A 17,240-nucleotide genomic window follows, 5' to 3' on the forward strand; every position below is an offset into this window, starting at 1 on the left:
GAAAACAAAACAAAACAAAACAAAAAACCCAGAAAAACCAAATGCTGCCCTAAGGCTAACAGTTATCAGCCGCGGAGCTCTAAGTCTAACAGAAACCAGTCCTGAAGCCTGGCCACACCCACCTGTCCAGGTTCAGCTTATGGGCCAGCATCCTCCAGTCATGCCCTCTGGTCTGTGGGGCGTCCAGGCTGCTACAGAGCTTCTGCCGGATAGGGGGAGGGATGCTGAAAGCACTGGGGCCCGTCATGGTGGTGATGGTGCTCACTGGGTCCAGCAGAGGCAGATCGATGCCAGTGGGTTCCTGTAAGTTCAGGCACAGGAACAAACAACACAGCATTATTTCCAAAGACAAAAGCAAGCTCTGTTGAACCAATCGACATAATGCCTTGCTTTGAACAGTAAGAAGAGAATGAGTGCTATTCTTCTTCTTGGTAAGAATGGCTTCTTCCCGGCCGAAAGCTGTGACCTGGCTGAGAAGAAGAAGGACGTTCTGGGCTGACTTTGCACAGCCTTGGATATATAGGTTTCCGCTACGGACTGGGCTGGGCGAGGTGGGACCTCTGGTGTGATACAGTACCGGCTTTTCTCTCATCCTTTTCAGGATGAAAGAGGAGAGAGGACTATCCATACTCCTAAAGGGTTAGATTTCAAGAGAGGAGAAATGTTCAAAAGGGCAGTTCTTTGAGAATGAACAGATCTAGGATTAGAAGGCAGAGCTTCTAGAAACTGTGTGACTCTCAGGGGACTGCCCTGGGCAAATGCCCAAGTCAATTCTCTCTCTCTAACCTCTGCAGGAGAAGAGTCGGTTCCGCTTTTGTCGAATGAAATGGAACACAGCCCACCTCCAAATGATATCAAATTAAGGCTAATTTTTTAAAGAAAATGGCGAACACAGTAGATTGCCTTAGGGCAAGCGCTAATGGCATCCTCCAATTGCTGTACACCCTTATTTTTGTGAAATCTAATTTTAGGAGAGAAAACCATAAATTGGCTCTTAAAATAGTTTCAGCTCATAAAACAGCACAAATGTGAAATCTGAATTTCATCTGCAGGAGAAACTCTAATCATTTTCTGATCACTTCTGCTGGTTGGAAAAGCAAAGCAAATGTTGCCTGAGAACTATTAAAGCAATAGAAGAAAATCTACTTAATCTACTTTAAATGTCATCTCTCTCTTTCTTTCTCTTTTAAAGCAGGTAACTTCCTGGTGTACGTAATTAGTTGCTGCGGGATAAACTAGCCACGTGTAGTTTGAGTCATCATGAAGTCTCTGGTCCCGCGCAGAGTGCTCAGCTCAGAGGGGCAGTGCCACCCCTGCCCAGAGCCCCCCAAACCTGGCTGCCCCGTGGGGATCAGCGCTGTGTCCCGGTGTAGACCGACGGCATGCTCTGTATTCTCGGGCTGACTGGCAAGGCTCACTGCTAGGCTTGTGCGATCCCGCCGCACGGGGTCCCATCCAGGGGCTTGGAGGGCACAATAGAGCAAAACAAATTCTTTCCTATAACACACGGGGGCGTTGTTGCTGCCGTCACAGTATTTAGCCTCAAACCCCCCCACACTGGCAAACTGAGCCTCTGAGGATTCCATGGGCTCCTCCGTGTTAACTCCAGCACATGCCAGTTAAAAGACTGGTACGAATGAAACACATCAGCACTAAATGGGGGTTGGAGTCCCCGGATGGGGACGCGGCCTGCAGCTCATTCCCCGCACCTGGCAGAGCTCCTTCCAAGGGACCCTGAGGGGGGAGGGCTTCTGACCCCCCCGGGCACAGGACTCAACAAAGGGGGTCAGAAGAGTGACGGGGCGGGGGCAGGTGGTGGTGTTTATCAACGGATTTGCGTTGGGGATTTCTGAACCAAAGCGCTTCATCACTTGTATTAGGCAAAAAAAAAAAAAAAAAAAAAAAAGATGTGTGCAAAGGGTTGGGGAGGTGGAGGTGAAGAGAAATTACATGGTATTTCCCCAGCTTGGTGCCATCACTCAGGCTGAGATCCTTCCTATGGGGACAGTAACGACAGGGCCTAGAAGGAAAGCCCCCATGTCCCCAGATGTGACCGTCCCTTGTTGGCCGTGAAGATTAGGTCTGCTCAGGGAGGGTCTGCTTTGTGGAGCTCTGACTTCTGTCCCCAGAGATTCTTCTTGCTGCTGCAAGAGTAAAAGAGTATCTAAGAGATACTAAAGAGTATCTCCTTACTGCTTGCCTGTGGTCTATCCCAGTCTGTCAGACTCATCTTCCCAAAGTGATGTTTCTCCTTTTCTCTCTCTTATTAAGAAGCCTTAAATGCTCCTTCTACCACATAGAGTCCCCACTTTTAATTACACAGTGCGGGATATTAGCACCACCTGCCTTAAGGGCTGGTATGAGGCCCCAGAGCTGATGCTTAGAGAGTGCAGAGCTGGGCCTCACATGGAGTAGGGGCCCCGATCCCCTGTGCTCCCCTCGCTTGACAATCCAACCCATCCCTTTCTCCTGTTGTCTGGACATGACTCAAACTCGTCTCAGACTGGACTGCTCACTGTTCCTAGCACCTTTTTTTTTTTTTTTTAAGGCTCTACCTCTCATAGTTCTTCTTTCCCTGAATCTCTGTAAGGCAAACCTCTCAAAGTCTGGACCAAAGACATGTCCCTGGGATTCCCCTGAGCAAACCCACCCAAAGCCACCAACCAGGGACCTCCCGCAGCACTTTTCCCGGTCCACACATTCTGCCTGCCCTAGGCATGTTGGCCATATTTATGTGTTTACTTCTTTCGATTCCTCAAATTTCTCGGAGATGCAAGTATTTTTGTCATCCTCAGAGCCCCTATGATACTCAGCACAGTGCTCTGCATACAGAAGTTCCTCAAGTCATATTTGTTGAAATGAGAGAAAATATGTTTCCTAGTACAGAAGGAGTATAAAGCTGCCTCCTGATAGAAGCCCACCTCACAGACCCGTGTTGAGCTTCCCTCCAAGTAAATGTGACTAATAATATGGCCCGTCTCACCATTAAATCCTGAAGTAAAGGCCAGGTAAAGGCAGGCCTGCCTCTCGGGAGGGTCTGCCACATATTCATGTTGCCACCCTTTTCCTGGTGAGTAAAAACCTTCACCCCTTCATGTGGGCCTTCGAGGCCCCAGTCACCAGCCCTGACTACTGTGCCTATTTCTTTGTCTGTGGATGCAATAAGCCCATTAGGGCATAATTCCTTGTCTCTCTTATCAGATGGATGACAACGGGCTTGGAGGTAAAAGAAAAATATACATTTACATTTCATCTAAAAATTTCAGTTGCTATTAGTTCTTCCTTTCCTTCCAGGTAAGAGTAGAGTTTATTCTCACAGAATGCTTATTACAATAATCATTTATGATATTGGTACCATCTGTCTTTGATGCCACGGTTCTCTCAGGTAGGCATATGATTTTTCAACATTAGCCCGGCAGCTGCTGTGGGTGACTGCGCACATTTTCAGCGCTGTGTGGGAGAAACAACTTTCCACTCCCGTGTTCTGACTCTCCTTCCTGAAGTCACCTCAGAAAACTAGATTTTCCTAACAGTTGTTTAAACAGGCTACAGAAAACTGAAGAGTAAGTAGATGGGATAAGTTCAGCAGGCTGATGTTACTTTGCGCATTTTAAGTATTATTCTTCATGTACAATAAGTGTACAGAAAGTGGTTAGAAGGCCTCGCAAATGTGGGAAACTATAATTGTTACTTTTATCTGGGAATCAGTCAAACAAATGACTAATACTGCCTCCCGAAGTTCCACCTTTTCCAGGGTTCAAAGCTATGATCTAAAGCAAGGTGTGATCAACCAACTTGGGAAGACAAGCCATCTTCTTTACTCTGGGAACAAATATTTATTCATTTACTTATTAAGATTTATTTTTCATTCCTTTATTTTCATAGTGGCTGACTGAGGTTTTATTTTACTCTTTTGATAGAAAGGGAATCTAAAGTTTACTTTGATGCCAGATGCCACAGACTGCAGAGGCAGAGTTTACTCAAGAACCCAGTAATTCTAACAGCATCAAGGGGACCAACAATAATGATGAACACTGGCTGAACATGGGCCATGAGCCAAGTTCTGTTCAGTGCACTTACTAACATTCACTCATTCATTGCTCACAAGAGTTCATCCTTTGTTATTGTACCAATTTACACATGATGAACCTGAGGCGAGAGGGGTGAAGTGATTGCCCTTATCCCCGTGGAACTGTCCATTTGGGAATTTCCTACCATAGGTCTCTGTGTATAGTTACCAGTAAATAGAAGGCCTGACGAGACTTTAAATTTCCCTCTCTTCTCTACACTGTTTTTTCTCTTGTTGATGGGTAGCTTCACTGTTATTACTCCCCCATAGCCCTCTTAAAAAAATAAAATAAAATTTTTCATTATTTACATTTGGGCATGCATTCATGCCCCTGCTTTTCTTCTTTCAGACATTTTCATTCTTAAACTCCATCTCTGTGAGACTAAAGGCTTTGTCTCTTGTTAAGGAATCTCTGGTCAAAGCACCCAGTAAGGAACAATTGGCTGACTCTTGACATCTCCACGGTCTATGTCAAGCACAGCCTGATCTCCCTGGGGGGCAACAGGTCCTTCCTGACTAGAGAGGCCAAGGGCCACGGCTTTATAAATGACTGCTGGTGAGTGCGTTGAGTGGTGGGTGGCTGGGGGGAGGGGGCAGCACATTCCTGGCCAGTCAGCTCGTTCTTGGAAGAGCGCACTTTGGAACTGCAACCCCAGCCCACCTGCCAGCTAGCCTTGTGATCCTAGTAAGGAGGCCCGTGCAGGAGAAAGGCACCACAAATGGCATCTTTTCTATGTTTGGTTACGGTTTGTCAGTCACAGTGTACCCCGACTCGAAGCTTTTGATGAGGATCTGGGGCTCAGGGCTCTCCAGAATCAATTGTTCAGAGCTGAGCCTTGTTCCTCAGCATCAGTACTCAGCCCCACACGTCCCCCCTCTGTGGGCCGCATGCACCCGCATTCAAATGCTAACCATAGCGGTGGGACGCAGTGACCCAGAAGTAAAAGCAGCAGAGTGCCCCATAATCCCCAAAGTCATATGACTCCAGTCATTTCTGCCCCTCCCTCAGAGAAATGTGCTTGTTTGTCACACGCGGCCAAAGGCCTCTGGCGGGACTGAGGGCTGGCCTCTCTGACTGCCACCAAGTTGCAAAAGAAATCATCTTTCCTTTACCTTGGCACAAGGGTGAAAGTCCTTAAATGGTGATCAGACTTTGCAAAACTGTCCTTGCCCAGCAATGGCCCTGATGGGGGGGCGGGGGGGCTGGGGGCAGGTGGTGGGGGCCACTGAACAGCTCCCTTTCACGTGCGGCCGCCGCGCCTCATCCAGCTTTTCATCACACAGCAAACGTTCACACTGAACTGAAAGCAAGCATCAAAGGAGCAGACGTCCTCGCCCCCCCTCCAAAATTCCGCAGCCTTTGTTGTCATGGGAGCTGGGTGGTTATTGAACTTTGCAGACCTGCTGGGCCTGGAAAGTGAAAACACCCTCCTGAGCCAGCAGGGGTGGTGCTGTGTGCCTGGGAGATAGGGCCTGCGCCTCGGAGGGCCGGACGGTTGCCATGGCGCTCTGACACCGAGATCATTCCTTATGAATGTCACCAGGGTCTGTGACTAAAGTTGTTTATGAGTCAAAAGTCTCACGGAACTACAGCAGGAAACAGTGGCCGTGGCTCTCGGCAGGCTGTGGGAAAGAAGGATGGAGCGTCCTGGAGCCCGACATGCTTTCCCCCTCCTTGGTTTGCCAAGGAAGACAGTCTTTAAATACAACATGGAGCACGAAACACACCGCAGAGTGTGACATTTCATTTGTCACTGTGCATGAGACAGCACGGGAGAGAGTCTTTTAAATCGACTGTCCCGCTGTAGTTTTAAAATATATGACAGTCCTGCACTTTGTGGTTCAGCCAGGGGCTCGAGCTTGGCTGAGAGGCCCTGGGAAATGCTGCCTTCTGACCATTTGGCTTACTCTTTTTCCTTTGTTCCTCCAGTGTGGAGGGTTTCTACTGTTCAAAAGGAGGATGGGGAGAACATGGTGCACCAAGGGATGCTTCGGGAAAAGTGACTCCATGCACACACCACTTAAATTCTACCTTGTACTTGAAATTCGGATCGGTCATAAAAAGTTAGAACATGATCCTTAAATTCATGACCTAAAATAGAAAAGGCTTATTTTTCAAAAAGGATTTCCTATTATATTCTTTTCTATATCTTGCTCCCTGTGTTCATTAAAAATATCACTCTATTAATAAATAGGACCTATACCAAGCCTTTCAGGACTTCCCCCATGGCCTATGTTGAGACACTTTTGTCCTCCACACCCCCCTCTCCTTCACAAGGTCATTGTCTCCCCTGATTTCTGAGGCAGACAAGAGCTTCTTACCTCTGACACGGTGCAGTTGAGCTGGAAGATCTGCCCTTCTCCTTCCACCTGTCGCACGCAGAGTTTGCAAACCAGCTCCACTGTGTTCAGGCTAAATCTTTCCAGGGTGAATGTGCAGTGGAGGTTTCTTTGAGACCCACTCCAGATATGATAAAAAGGAATCTCCTAAAGGATATAACCATGTTAACCGCCGATGAGGGACTAACACCGAAAGCGACTCTCAGACACTGCCTGCCAAGTACTTTTCTTGGGAGTACACATCACCTTATTTAATCCTTGAGAGAGGCCCATGCATAAGGACATCCCAACCCACTTTTCGGATGAAAAAACCGAGGCCCAGAGATGTTAAATACCATCCCCCCCTCCAATCCCACAGCTAGTAAGTGGCAGAGCTGAGATATGAACCCAGGGAATCAGCCTCCAAAATCTATATACCTAACCAGTCTGCCACTTCCCTGTCATTTATAAAAGAAGCCATCGGAAGTGGGTTTTCAAAAGTTTAGCGAATTCCCAAAATAAAACCTACACACTCCAGTCATTGCTCATTAAAAGGAATCCCTGCCGTGGTGTTCTGGAGAAAAGCAAAGAAAGTCTAAAGGATAAAGCACTGACCCAGTTCCCTTTCATGTCTACGTGCTCCCTCTGCACAGGATGGGGAAAACCAAAACTCACTGCAAGCGGGACACTGGGGGCCCCGATGAGCTGCTGCAGAAAATCCTTGGCCTAAAAAGCACCAAGCCTCTAACAGACATACATTTTCTAAAAGTCTGGACCACCTTAAAGAGCCCATCCTAGAATCTTATGTCCATAAAGGAAAGAAAAGGTTAATACACTTAAAAAAAAAAAGAAAAAAAAAAGAAAAAAAAAGAAGTGGGGAGAATATGGTGGTTAAGAACAGAGGCTCTGGAGCCCAATTCAGTATAAATGAGAACACCCTCCCCTTGCTTACTTGGTGTTGTGGGTAAGTTAACCTTCCCATGCCTCAGTTTCCTTATCTGTGAAAAAGTAAGCAAAAGAGTACCTAATCATAGACCTGCTAGGGTTAAATGAGATAAATCAAAGTGCATGGGTGTCTGGCAGATGGTAGGAATTCAGCCAGGCTTGGCTTGAACTACTATCAGATTATCATTATTACTAAAATAGTATTTTCTGTTCTGATCGCACAAAGGATACTGTTCATAAAAGGGAAAGATTTATGGGGTTTTATGGCAGTTGCTAAAGAAAGAAGAGAAGAAAGCAGAGAGAGAGATTCCATGAGAAAGTCAAAAGCCAGATCCCTCTACTGAGGGCTGAGTTATACAGAAAAGTCTGGTAGGCACCCCCTACGAAAGCTCCAGAGTGCTAGCAAGCTAGGGAGTTTGTTTCCCACAACTTATGTGTACATATTAGACCTACGAGACTAAGAATGAGCTGGAAATCTTCCCTTCACTCTTAGTATGTTCACTGACTTCTATCAGGAAGTCACATCCTGTGGAGCTGCAGTGCTGGGGTGTGGGATTGGATTCTCATGTGTGTAGACACGGCCTTGCAGCTTAGCGAAGTGTAGACACGAACTTGCAGCTTAGCGAAGTGTAGACACGGACTTGCAGCTTAGCGAAGTGTGTCTGCATCTCCTGAGACTGGGTATGAGGCTAGAGATCCCGTCACACAGCCTTCTGGGAGCTCAGGCTCAAAGACGTTGGGGGAGGGGGTGACAACACCTGGAGAGGCCTCTGCTTTTCCCATGTGTCCATGCAGTGAGACTTTGGACCAGTATTTTTATGCTGTTATCTAATAAAATCCTGATCAGATTTTATTTGTAGGTGCTATTTCAATTTCCAAATTGGTGTTCCTTCCAAGTTTTCAAGGTAAAGGTATTTTCCTAGCAAGGCTGGGGTCTAATTTGTCACACGGGGGGTAACACTGTTCTTCCGTTTTCCCTCACGAAGGCATTTTTGAGGTTGCTTTTATCAATTCAGTGTTAGCATTTATTCTGAAAGTGAACTGAAATGATGGACTTGGAAGTCCTTTTACTAAAAATAAAATAATGACAGTACAATTATTTGAAGGAGAATTAAGAAAAAAAATTCAAATATTCTGGAGTATTTTTCAGAAATCCTAAATAACTTTACACCATTTTAGAGAAACAAGTACTGTTACAGAATTAATTTCAAGGAAGGGAATATCTTATGTCTAAATAATTTTAGACTTCTTTCTTGGAGCTGTCTCCAATCCTTTGGTTCAGCTCGGGAAACTTACCTGATATTTTGCCAGCAATTTACTTTTCCAGAGGGAATGGGTGATATCGTGAATCGACAGGCGCAGGTTGTGGGTGCTGCCTTTAAAATGAAGAGCCTTAGGTTCTTCTAGGAGCTGTCCTCCCATCTGTCTCTCAAGCTGCAATACTTCCTACAATGACATGCCCAAAGTCAAAAGCAAATCACTGAACGTATTACTTCCGCTGGCTGGCTCTCTCATCAAATGAGCAGGTTTCCTCACAGCGCCTCCCCCACACCACAACTAACTCGTGCAGACTCTCACTTCTGCAGCCTGGAGGACCTCCAACGTAAGCCCCTGCCGTTTGTGTGTGACTCAGTCCTCCTGACCATCAGCTCCCTTTCAGCAATCTGCATCATATGCTGTGAGGCAAATTCAGGACAGTCTGCATTTCCCGATGGACAAGTGGGAGATTTAATCAAATCCTGGAAAATAACAATCAGAACCCCGGATGGGAAGAACTCCAAATGAAAGAAAAAACAGGCAAAAATATAAACAGTTAACAGAAGTCGATTTTCAATGAACTTTTAGGGAAAAGGGCAAATCACTAGAAAACTAACCCACGTCTTGGACTTGGCAAAACCAGCCAACAAGTAAAGATTTGGAATGCATTTGGGGCATTTAAAAAAAAAAATTTGTAGTTCCTTTACCTACAGAAATAATAACATTTTTGCTTAAAATTCTCCATTGCACAATTCCCAATTATCAAAAACTAAAAGAAAACGTCCTATTAGAGGAAAATATACTGATACAGATTAGGAAGGTCTGTCAGCACCAAATATTGAACTAAACAGTTATACTCAGATTAAATCTGGAAAAGAATACCTCATTTCTCAAGAACTGTGGCTGATCAAAAAATTTGCTATGTAACTTTACTTCTACTATAAAGATGTAACATGAAGACAAATTCTAAATATACTTTTATTCCTCAGACAAGCTAATGGGAGTTAACGAAGCATTTCCAAGTACAGCTGTAATTATCCAAACAGCAAAAACCCTAAGTTATCAATGAACAAAATATGCTGAGTCTCCTTTGTTGTCAGAACCATCCCTGTGCACTTTGATTAGCTCCTGTCCTGCTTTAAACGTTTTAGCGACACTCATGTGTAGGCAATTTGTGACCTTTCTTTCTTTCTTTCTTTTTTAAGGGTTCAGGAAAATAATGGATTTTATAAAAATATAAAAGGAAACCACAATCTTCTTTTTTGGTGACATTTCAGTTGGAAGCATGGGGTTCAATAACACAGGCGCCCATTCAGGTCATTCCATACACACGTATTGGGCACCCACCAGAGTACCGAACACAGATGGATCATGGCAGAGAATTGTGAGTATGGGAAGCAGACTGCCTTTTACCCAGAAATACGTCCACTGTGCATTTGTTGAATGAATTCTAACTCACGCACATGTAGCCCAGTAAGTGCAGAGCTTACCAACATTGATTACGTGTAAATTGTTCATTTCTAGGGGCTTCTTAGTGGTTCTTAGCATTCATCATCTTTGAGTCAGGCCACTATTCTGAACAATGCAAGCCGCTGAAAGGTCCTACAAGGTGTAGGAAATATTAGGATAATATGGAATATGGTCTCAGACATGGATTCCTCTAATTAGTGTTTAATGGAAGAAATGAGGCAGTAATGTACTGATGGAGAGACGGGCATGGTCCAGCCGCCTTGGAATATTTACACTGAAAGGATTCAACCTTGCTGGCTGACGAGTAGCTATTACTTGTGACAGGAGTCTGAGCAGTCAGCCGACCCCCAGCCAGCCAGTTGGCTACCGGGACACATATGTTGTGCCCTGGCTCTCTGTGCCTACAGCTCAGCAGGCTCTTGAGGGTCCCCAATAAGCCATACAGCTCTACCCAACCCAGAGTTGCACATGTTCCTTGTGGAACACTTCACACTCCATTCCTCGACAAGAATCTGGCCATGTGGAAATGAAGATGAATAAGAAAAGTGAGGGTTAATTGCAGTTTCTTCTGCTTCAGCAGCAAGGCATAATGAGCTTATGTTGATCATGTTTGGTGTCTAGTTAGCATAATAGAGAAAGCTGATGTTCCCAGTGAACCTGGCACCTGACAAATTCTAAAGCTAAAATGATGTTTGTTTATAAGCCATTAGAAGAAAAGAAACATAATTAGAAATCTTTGAGATTACAGTCATGCCAATCAATCAGTTCTAGCTTCTTTCCAGTATACCCTAATTACCTCATCAAGACGTCTAAAGAGCAATCGATAGTAATTATCTGATTACTATAGATCTTCATTATGTCCAAATTATCTCCCTGGGATGTCTAAAAGAAGATGCATTGTATTCTGGGAGGAAATTGTACCCAACAATGTATAATCCACACCCCATTCCCACAATCAACATAGATTGCCAGAGGATATAGAGAACATTATCAGTTTTCTTGGCAGGGAGGACCATTGAAAACCTAAACTGCCTATTGGTCATGACCTTGAAGTCAAGAAATCTAATACCACATTTGAATGCAAAGTCTGGGTTGGAGTCAGCCCAAGAATAGGCCTCAATCCTTGGTTGCTTCAGCACTGACCTCAAAGGGCATGATTAAGAGTTCTCACTAGTGGGGACAGACGGCATTGGCTTCAGCCTTTTTTGAAAGTACCAAGTAAAATGCCATTTTATTTTATATTATTTTATTTAAAAGATTTAAAGATTTATTTATTTATTTTAGAGAAAGAGAGTGGGGGTGATGAGGGGCAGAGGGAGAGAGAATCCCAAGCAGACTCCCCGCTGAGCATGGAGCCAGACGAGGGGCTCGATCTCATAACCCCAAGACCCTGACTTGTGCCAAAATCAAGAGTTGGACACTTAACTGACTGAGCCATCCAGGTGCCACAGTAAGATGTCATTTTAAAGATAATGGAGATAGAGAACACATCTCCATATTCTTAAGCTCTCTGCTTTTCCACCAACCAGGAACGGCAGAAAGCTGCTGCATAGAGTTGGGAGGAACCTAACTTTTTTGTCCCCTTTGATTAGATATGAACCCTGGTGAAAGATAAACTGCCCATTGGGATGTACCCATTCTTACAGCAGAGGTCCCTCTCCAAACATATCTGATTGCACATGCCTATCAATCAAAAAACTGAGCATGCATTTTATGCTTCTTTATAAATGATATACCTATATTAACACATCAGTAAGTTACTGTATTACATTATAAAATACACATAAGGTTAAAAGTATGAGCTAAGATGAATAAACACGGAAGTATTATTATCTTTTTGGCCCCCAAATTCATTGGGCCTGGGGTGTGTGAGGGCCATTTTGGAGACCACTGGCTTGCGCAGATGTCCTTTCACTGCTACCTCTGGGAGAAATCAGCCTTAGAATAAATGATTCAGTAAGAAGAATCCTTACCAGGGGGGCGGAGCAAGATGGCGGAGGAGTAGGAGACCTGGATTTCGTCTCCTCTCAGGAATTCAGCTGGATAGGGATCAAACCATTCTGAACACCTACAAACTCAACAGGAGATCGAAGAAAAGAATAGCAACAACTCTCTGAACAGAAAAGCGACCACTTTCTGGAAGGTAGGACGTGCGGAGAAGTGAATCCGAGGCGATATTCGGGAGGAGAGACGGCGGGGGAGGGGCCTCTGTCGGCCGCTTCTGGCAAGTGATAGAGCCACAGAGCACAAAGTCGGAACTTTTAGAAGTCGGCTCCGCTGAGGGACGTCACTCTGGTGGCGAAGTGGGGGGTGGAACCCTCGTGGGACAGTGTGGTCTCAGGACCCTTGGGGTCACAGAAAGACCGGGGGTGCCTGAGTGCGGCAGAGCTCCCAGGTATCAGAGCAGGAAAGCCGGCTGCAGAGACGGAGCCGAGGCGCGGGCTCTCAGCTCGGGGTTGTCATAAACCGTGATCCGCGGCACAGTCGGGCCACTGCTCCTCCAGCAGGGACCCAACAAGCAGCAGATCTGGGGAGACCCACCTTCTTCCCCCGGGAGGAGAGCTGCGGGAGCGCACCGCGGGGATCTGCTGGGTTTGGAGACTCCACCCGGGGTCGGGTGCCAGATAGAAAGGCGCGGTCACAGGCCGGGTGAGCGCGGAGTGTGGCCGGAGACCGGGGAGACGGGAGTGACTGACTGCTTTTCTCTGGGGGCTCGCTGAGGAGCGGGACCCGAGTTCTCGGCTCCACCGGGGCGGAGACTGGGAGGCCGCCATTTTCACTCTCGGCCTCCAAAGCTGTACGGAGAGCTTGCAGGGAACAAAAGTCCCGGAGAGCAAACCCGAGCAGATTACTTAGCCGGGACCGGCAAGGGCGGGGCAATTTTGCCTCCGGCAAAGACATTTGGGAACCACGGCAACAGGCCCCTCACCCAGAAGATCAGCGAGAACAGCCAGCCAAGACCAAGTTTACCGATCAATGAGAACGGCAGAACTCCAGCGCTAGGCGAATACTGCACATAGAATTCATGGCTTTTTTACCATGATTCTTTAGTCTTTCAAAGTTAATTATTTTTTTTTAACTGTCTTTTTTTCTTTTTTCCTTTTTTCTTTTTTTTTGAATTTTTCTTTTTCCCTTTTTCAACCAACATCTTATCAATCCCTTTTTTATTTTTATTTTTATTTTTATTTTTTATTTTTTTTTAAAGATTTTTTATTTATTTGACAGAGAGAGACATAGCGAGAGAGAGAACACAAGCAGGGGGAGTGGGAGAGGGAGAAGCAGGCTTCCCGCGGAGCAGGGAGCCCGACGCGGGGCTCGATCCCAGGACCCTGGGACCATGACCTGAGCCGAAGGCAGACGCTTAACGACTGAGCCACCCAGGCGCCCCATCTTATCAATCCCTTTTTAAAAAAAAAAACATTTTTATTTTTCATTTTTAAAGTCATATTCTATCCCTTCATAGTAGTTACCCGTATTTTTGGCATATATATATAAGTTGTTCTCTCTTTAAAATCTTGAGATAGTTTCTTCTAACAGATCAATATATACTCTAAATCTCTAGTGTATGGTTTTTTTCTACTCCCCTGCCTGATCACATTCTCTCCCTTTTTTCTTTCTTTCTTTTTTTTTTTAATCCTCTTCTTTCTTTTTTCAAACAACTTATCAAATCCTTTTTTAAAATTTTTTATAATTTCCATCTTTACAGTCATATTCCATCCCTTCATCATATCAACCCTTATTTTTGTACATATATAAGTTTTTCTTTCTTTAAAATTTTGGGAGGGACTTTCTTTTAACAGACCAAAATACACCCAAAATCTAGTGTGTGGCACTGATCTATAATCCAGCCTGATCATATTTGATCACATTCTGTTTTTGTTTTGTTTTGTTTTGTTCTGCTTTTGTTTGTTTTTATCTTTATCTTTATCTTTTTTCTTTCCTTTTCTTTTTTCTCTCTTTCCCTTTCTTTTCCCACTGCTTCAGGTCTTTTCTGATTTGTTTAGAGTATATTTTCTGGGGACGTTGTTACCCTGCTAGCATTTTGTTCTCTCATTAATCTATTCTCCTCTGCACAAAATGACAAGATGGAAAAAATCACCTCAACAGAAAGAACAAGAGGTAGTACCGACTGCCAGGGACCTACTCAATACGGACATTAGTACGATGTCAGATCTAGAGTTCAGAATCATCACTTTAAAGATACTAGCTGGGCTTGAAAAAAACATGGAAGTTATTAGAGAAACCCTTTCTGGAGAAGTAAAAGAACTAAAATCTAACCAAGTAGAAATCAAAAAGGCTATCAATGAGGTGCAATCAAATATGGGGGCGCTAACTGCTAGGATAAATGAGGCAGAAGAAAGAATCAGTGAGATAGAAGACCAAATGATGGAAAATAAAGAAGCTGAAAAAAAGAGAGATAAACAACTACTGGATCACGAGGGCAGAATTCGAGAGATAAACGATACCATAAGACGAAACAACATTAGAATAATTGGGATCCCAGAAGAAGAAGAAAGAGAGAGAGGGGCAGAAGGTATAATGGAGCAAATTATAGCAGAGAACTTCCCTAATTTGGGGAAGGAAACAGGCATCAAAATCCAGGAAGCACAGAGAACCCCTCTGAAAATCAATAAAAATAGGTCAACACCCCAACATCTAATAGTAAAACTTACGAGTCTCAGAGACAAAGAGAAAATCCTGAAAGCAGCTCGGGAGAAGAGATCTGTAACCTACAATGGTAGAAACATTAGATTGGCAACAGACTTATCCACAGAGACCTGGCAGGCCAGAAAGGACTGGCAGGACATATTCAGAGCACTAAATGAGAAAAATATGCAGCCAAGAATACTATATCCAGCTAGGCTGTCATTGAAAATTGAAGGAGAGATAAAAAGCTTCCAGGACAAACAAAAACTAAAGGAATTTGCAAACATGAAACCAGCCCTACAACAAATATTGAAAGGGGTCCTCTAAGCAAAGAGAGAGCCTAAAAGCAACATAGACCAGAAAGGAACACAAACAATATACAGTAACAGTCACTTTACAGGCAATACAATGGCACTGAATTCCTATCTTTCAATAGTTACCCTGAATGTAAATGGGCTAAATGCCCCAATCAAAAGACACAGGCTATCAGATTGGATTAAAAAACAAGACCCATCGATATGCTGTCTGCAAGAGACTCATTTTAGACCCAAAGACACCCCCAGATTGAAAGTGAGGGGGTGGAAAACCATTTACCATGCTAATGGACACCAAAAGAAAGCTGGGGTGGCAATCCTTATATCAGACAAATTAGATTTTAAACCAAAGACTGTAATAAGAGATGAGGAAGGACACTATATCCTACTTAAAGGGTCTATCCAACAAGAAGATCTAACAATTGTAAATATCTATGCCCCTAACATGGGAGCAGCCAATTATATAAGGCAATTAATAACAAAAGCAAAGAAACACATCGACAACAATACAATAATAGTGGGGGACTTTAACACCCCCCTCACTGAAATGGACAGATCGTCTAAGCAAAAGATCAACAAGGAAATAAAGACTTTAAATGACACACTGGACCAAATGGACTTCACAGACATATTCAGAACATTCCATCCCAAAGCAACGGAATACACATTCCTCTCTAGTGCCCATGGAACATTCTCCAGAATAGATCACATCCTAGGTCATAAATCAGGTCTCAACTGGTACCAGAAGATTGGGATCATCCCCTGCCTATTTTCAGACCACAATGCTTTGAAACTAGAACTCAATCACAAGAGGAAAGTCGGAAAGAACTCAAATACATGGAGGCTAAAGAGCATCCTACTGAAGAATGAATGGGTCAACCAGGAAATTAAAGAAGAATTAAAAAAATTCATGGAAACCAATGAAAATGAAAACACAACTATTCAAAATCTTTGGGATACAGCAAAGGCAGTCCTAAGAGGAAAGTATATAGCAATACAAGCCTTTCTCAAGAAACAAGAAAGGTCTCAAATACACAACCTAACCCTACACCTAAAGGAGCTGGAGAAAGAACAGCAAATAAAGCCTAAACCCAGCAGGAGAAGAGAAATAATAAAGATCAGAGCAGAAATCAATGACATAGAAACCAAAAGAACAGTAGAACAGATCAACGAAACTAGGAGCTGGTTCTTTGAAAGAATTAACAAGATTGATAAGCCCCTGGCCAGACTTATCAAAAAGAAAAGAGAAATGACCCAAATCAACAAAATCATGAATGAAAGAGGAGAAATCACAACCAACACCAAAGAAATACAAACAATTATAAGAACATATTATGAGCAACTCTATGCCAGCAAATTAGATAACCTGGAAGAAATGGATGCATTCCTAGAGATGTATCAACTACCAAAACTGAACCAGGAAGAACTAGAAAACCTGAACAGACCTATAACCACTAAGGAAATAGAAACAGTCATCAAAAATCTCCCAAAACACAAAAGCCCAGGGCCAGATGGCTTCCCAGGGGAATTCTACCAAACATTTCAAGAAGAATTAATACCTATCCTTCTGAAACTGTTCCAAAAAATAGAAATGGAAGGAAAACTTCCAAACTCATTTTATGAGGCCAGCATTACCTTGATCCCAAAACCAGACAAAGACCCCATCAAAAAGGAGAATTACAGACCAATATCCCTGATGAACATGGATGCAAAAATTCTCACCAAAATACTAGCCAATAGGATCCAACAGTACATTAAAAGGATTATTCACTACGACCAAGTCGGATTTATCCCTGGGCTGCAAGGTTGGTTCAACATCCGCAAATCAATCAACGTGATACAATACATTAACAAAAGAAAGAACAAGAATCATATGATCCTCTCAATAGATGCAGAAAAAGCATTTGACAAAGTACAGCATCCTTTCTTGATCAAAACTCTTCAGAGTATAGGGATAGAGGGTACATACCTCAATATCATAAAAGCCATCTATGAAAAACCTACAGCGAATATCATTCTCAATGGGGAAAAACTGAGAGCTTTCCCCCTAAGGTCAGGAACGCGGCAGGGATGTCCACTCTCACCACTGCTATTCAACATAGTATTGGAAGTCCTAGCCACAGCAATCAGACAACAAAAAGAAATCAAAGGCATCCAAATTGGCAAGGAAGAAGTCAAACTCTCACTCTTTGCAGATGATATGATACTTTATGTGGAAA

At 43.9% G+C, this 17,240-nt stretch overlaps 1 protein-coding gene across 2 annotated transcripts in view; it reads right to left on the bottom strand.

Annotated features, from left to right (window-relative positions):
• Positions 1-17,240, bottom strand: part of UNC5C (unc-5 netrin receptor C) — a 351,284-nt gene that overhangs the window by 3,639 nt on the left and 330,405 nt on the right. For both annotated transcript variants that reach the window (XM_032400872.1, XM_032400871.1), the window contains 3 exons: positions 8,630-8,779; positions 6,392-6,556; positions 123-301 (listed from right to left, as the gene is read on the bottom strand). In XM_032400872.1, the coding sequence (XP_032256763.1) occupies positions 123-301; positions 6,392-6,556; positions 8,630-8,779 (494 nt within the window). The remainder of the gene's footprint in view (positions 1-122; positions 302-6,391; positions 6,557-8,629; positions 8,780-17,240) is intronic.

The sequence above is a fragment of the Phoca vitulina genome, unplaced genomic scaffold (assembly GCF_004348235.1).
Source record: "Phoca vitulina isolate PV1807 unplaced genomic scaffold, GSC_HSeal_1.0 scaffold3, whole genome shotgun sequence".
In the NCBI taxonomy this organism is placed as follows: Eukaryota; Metazoa; Chordata; class Mammalia; order Carnivora; family Phocidae; genus Phoca; species Phoca vitulina.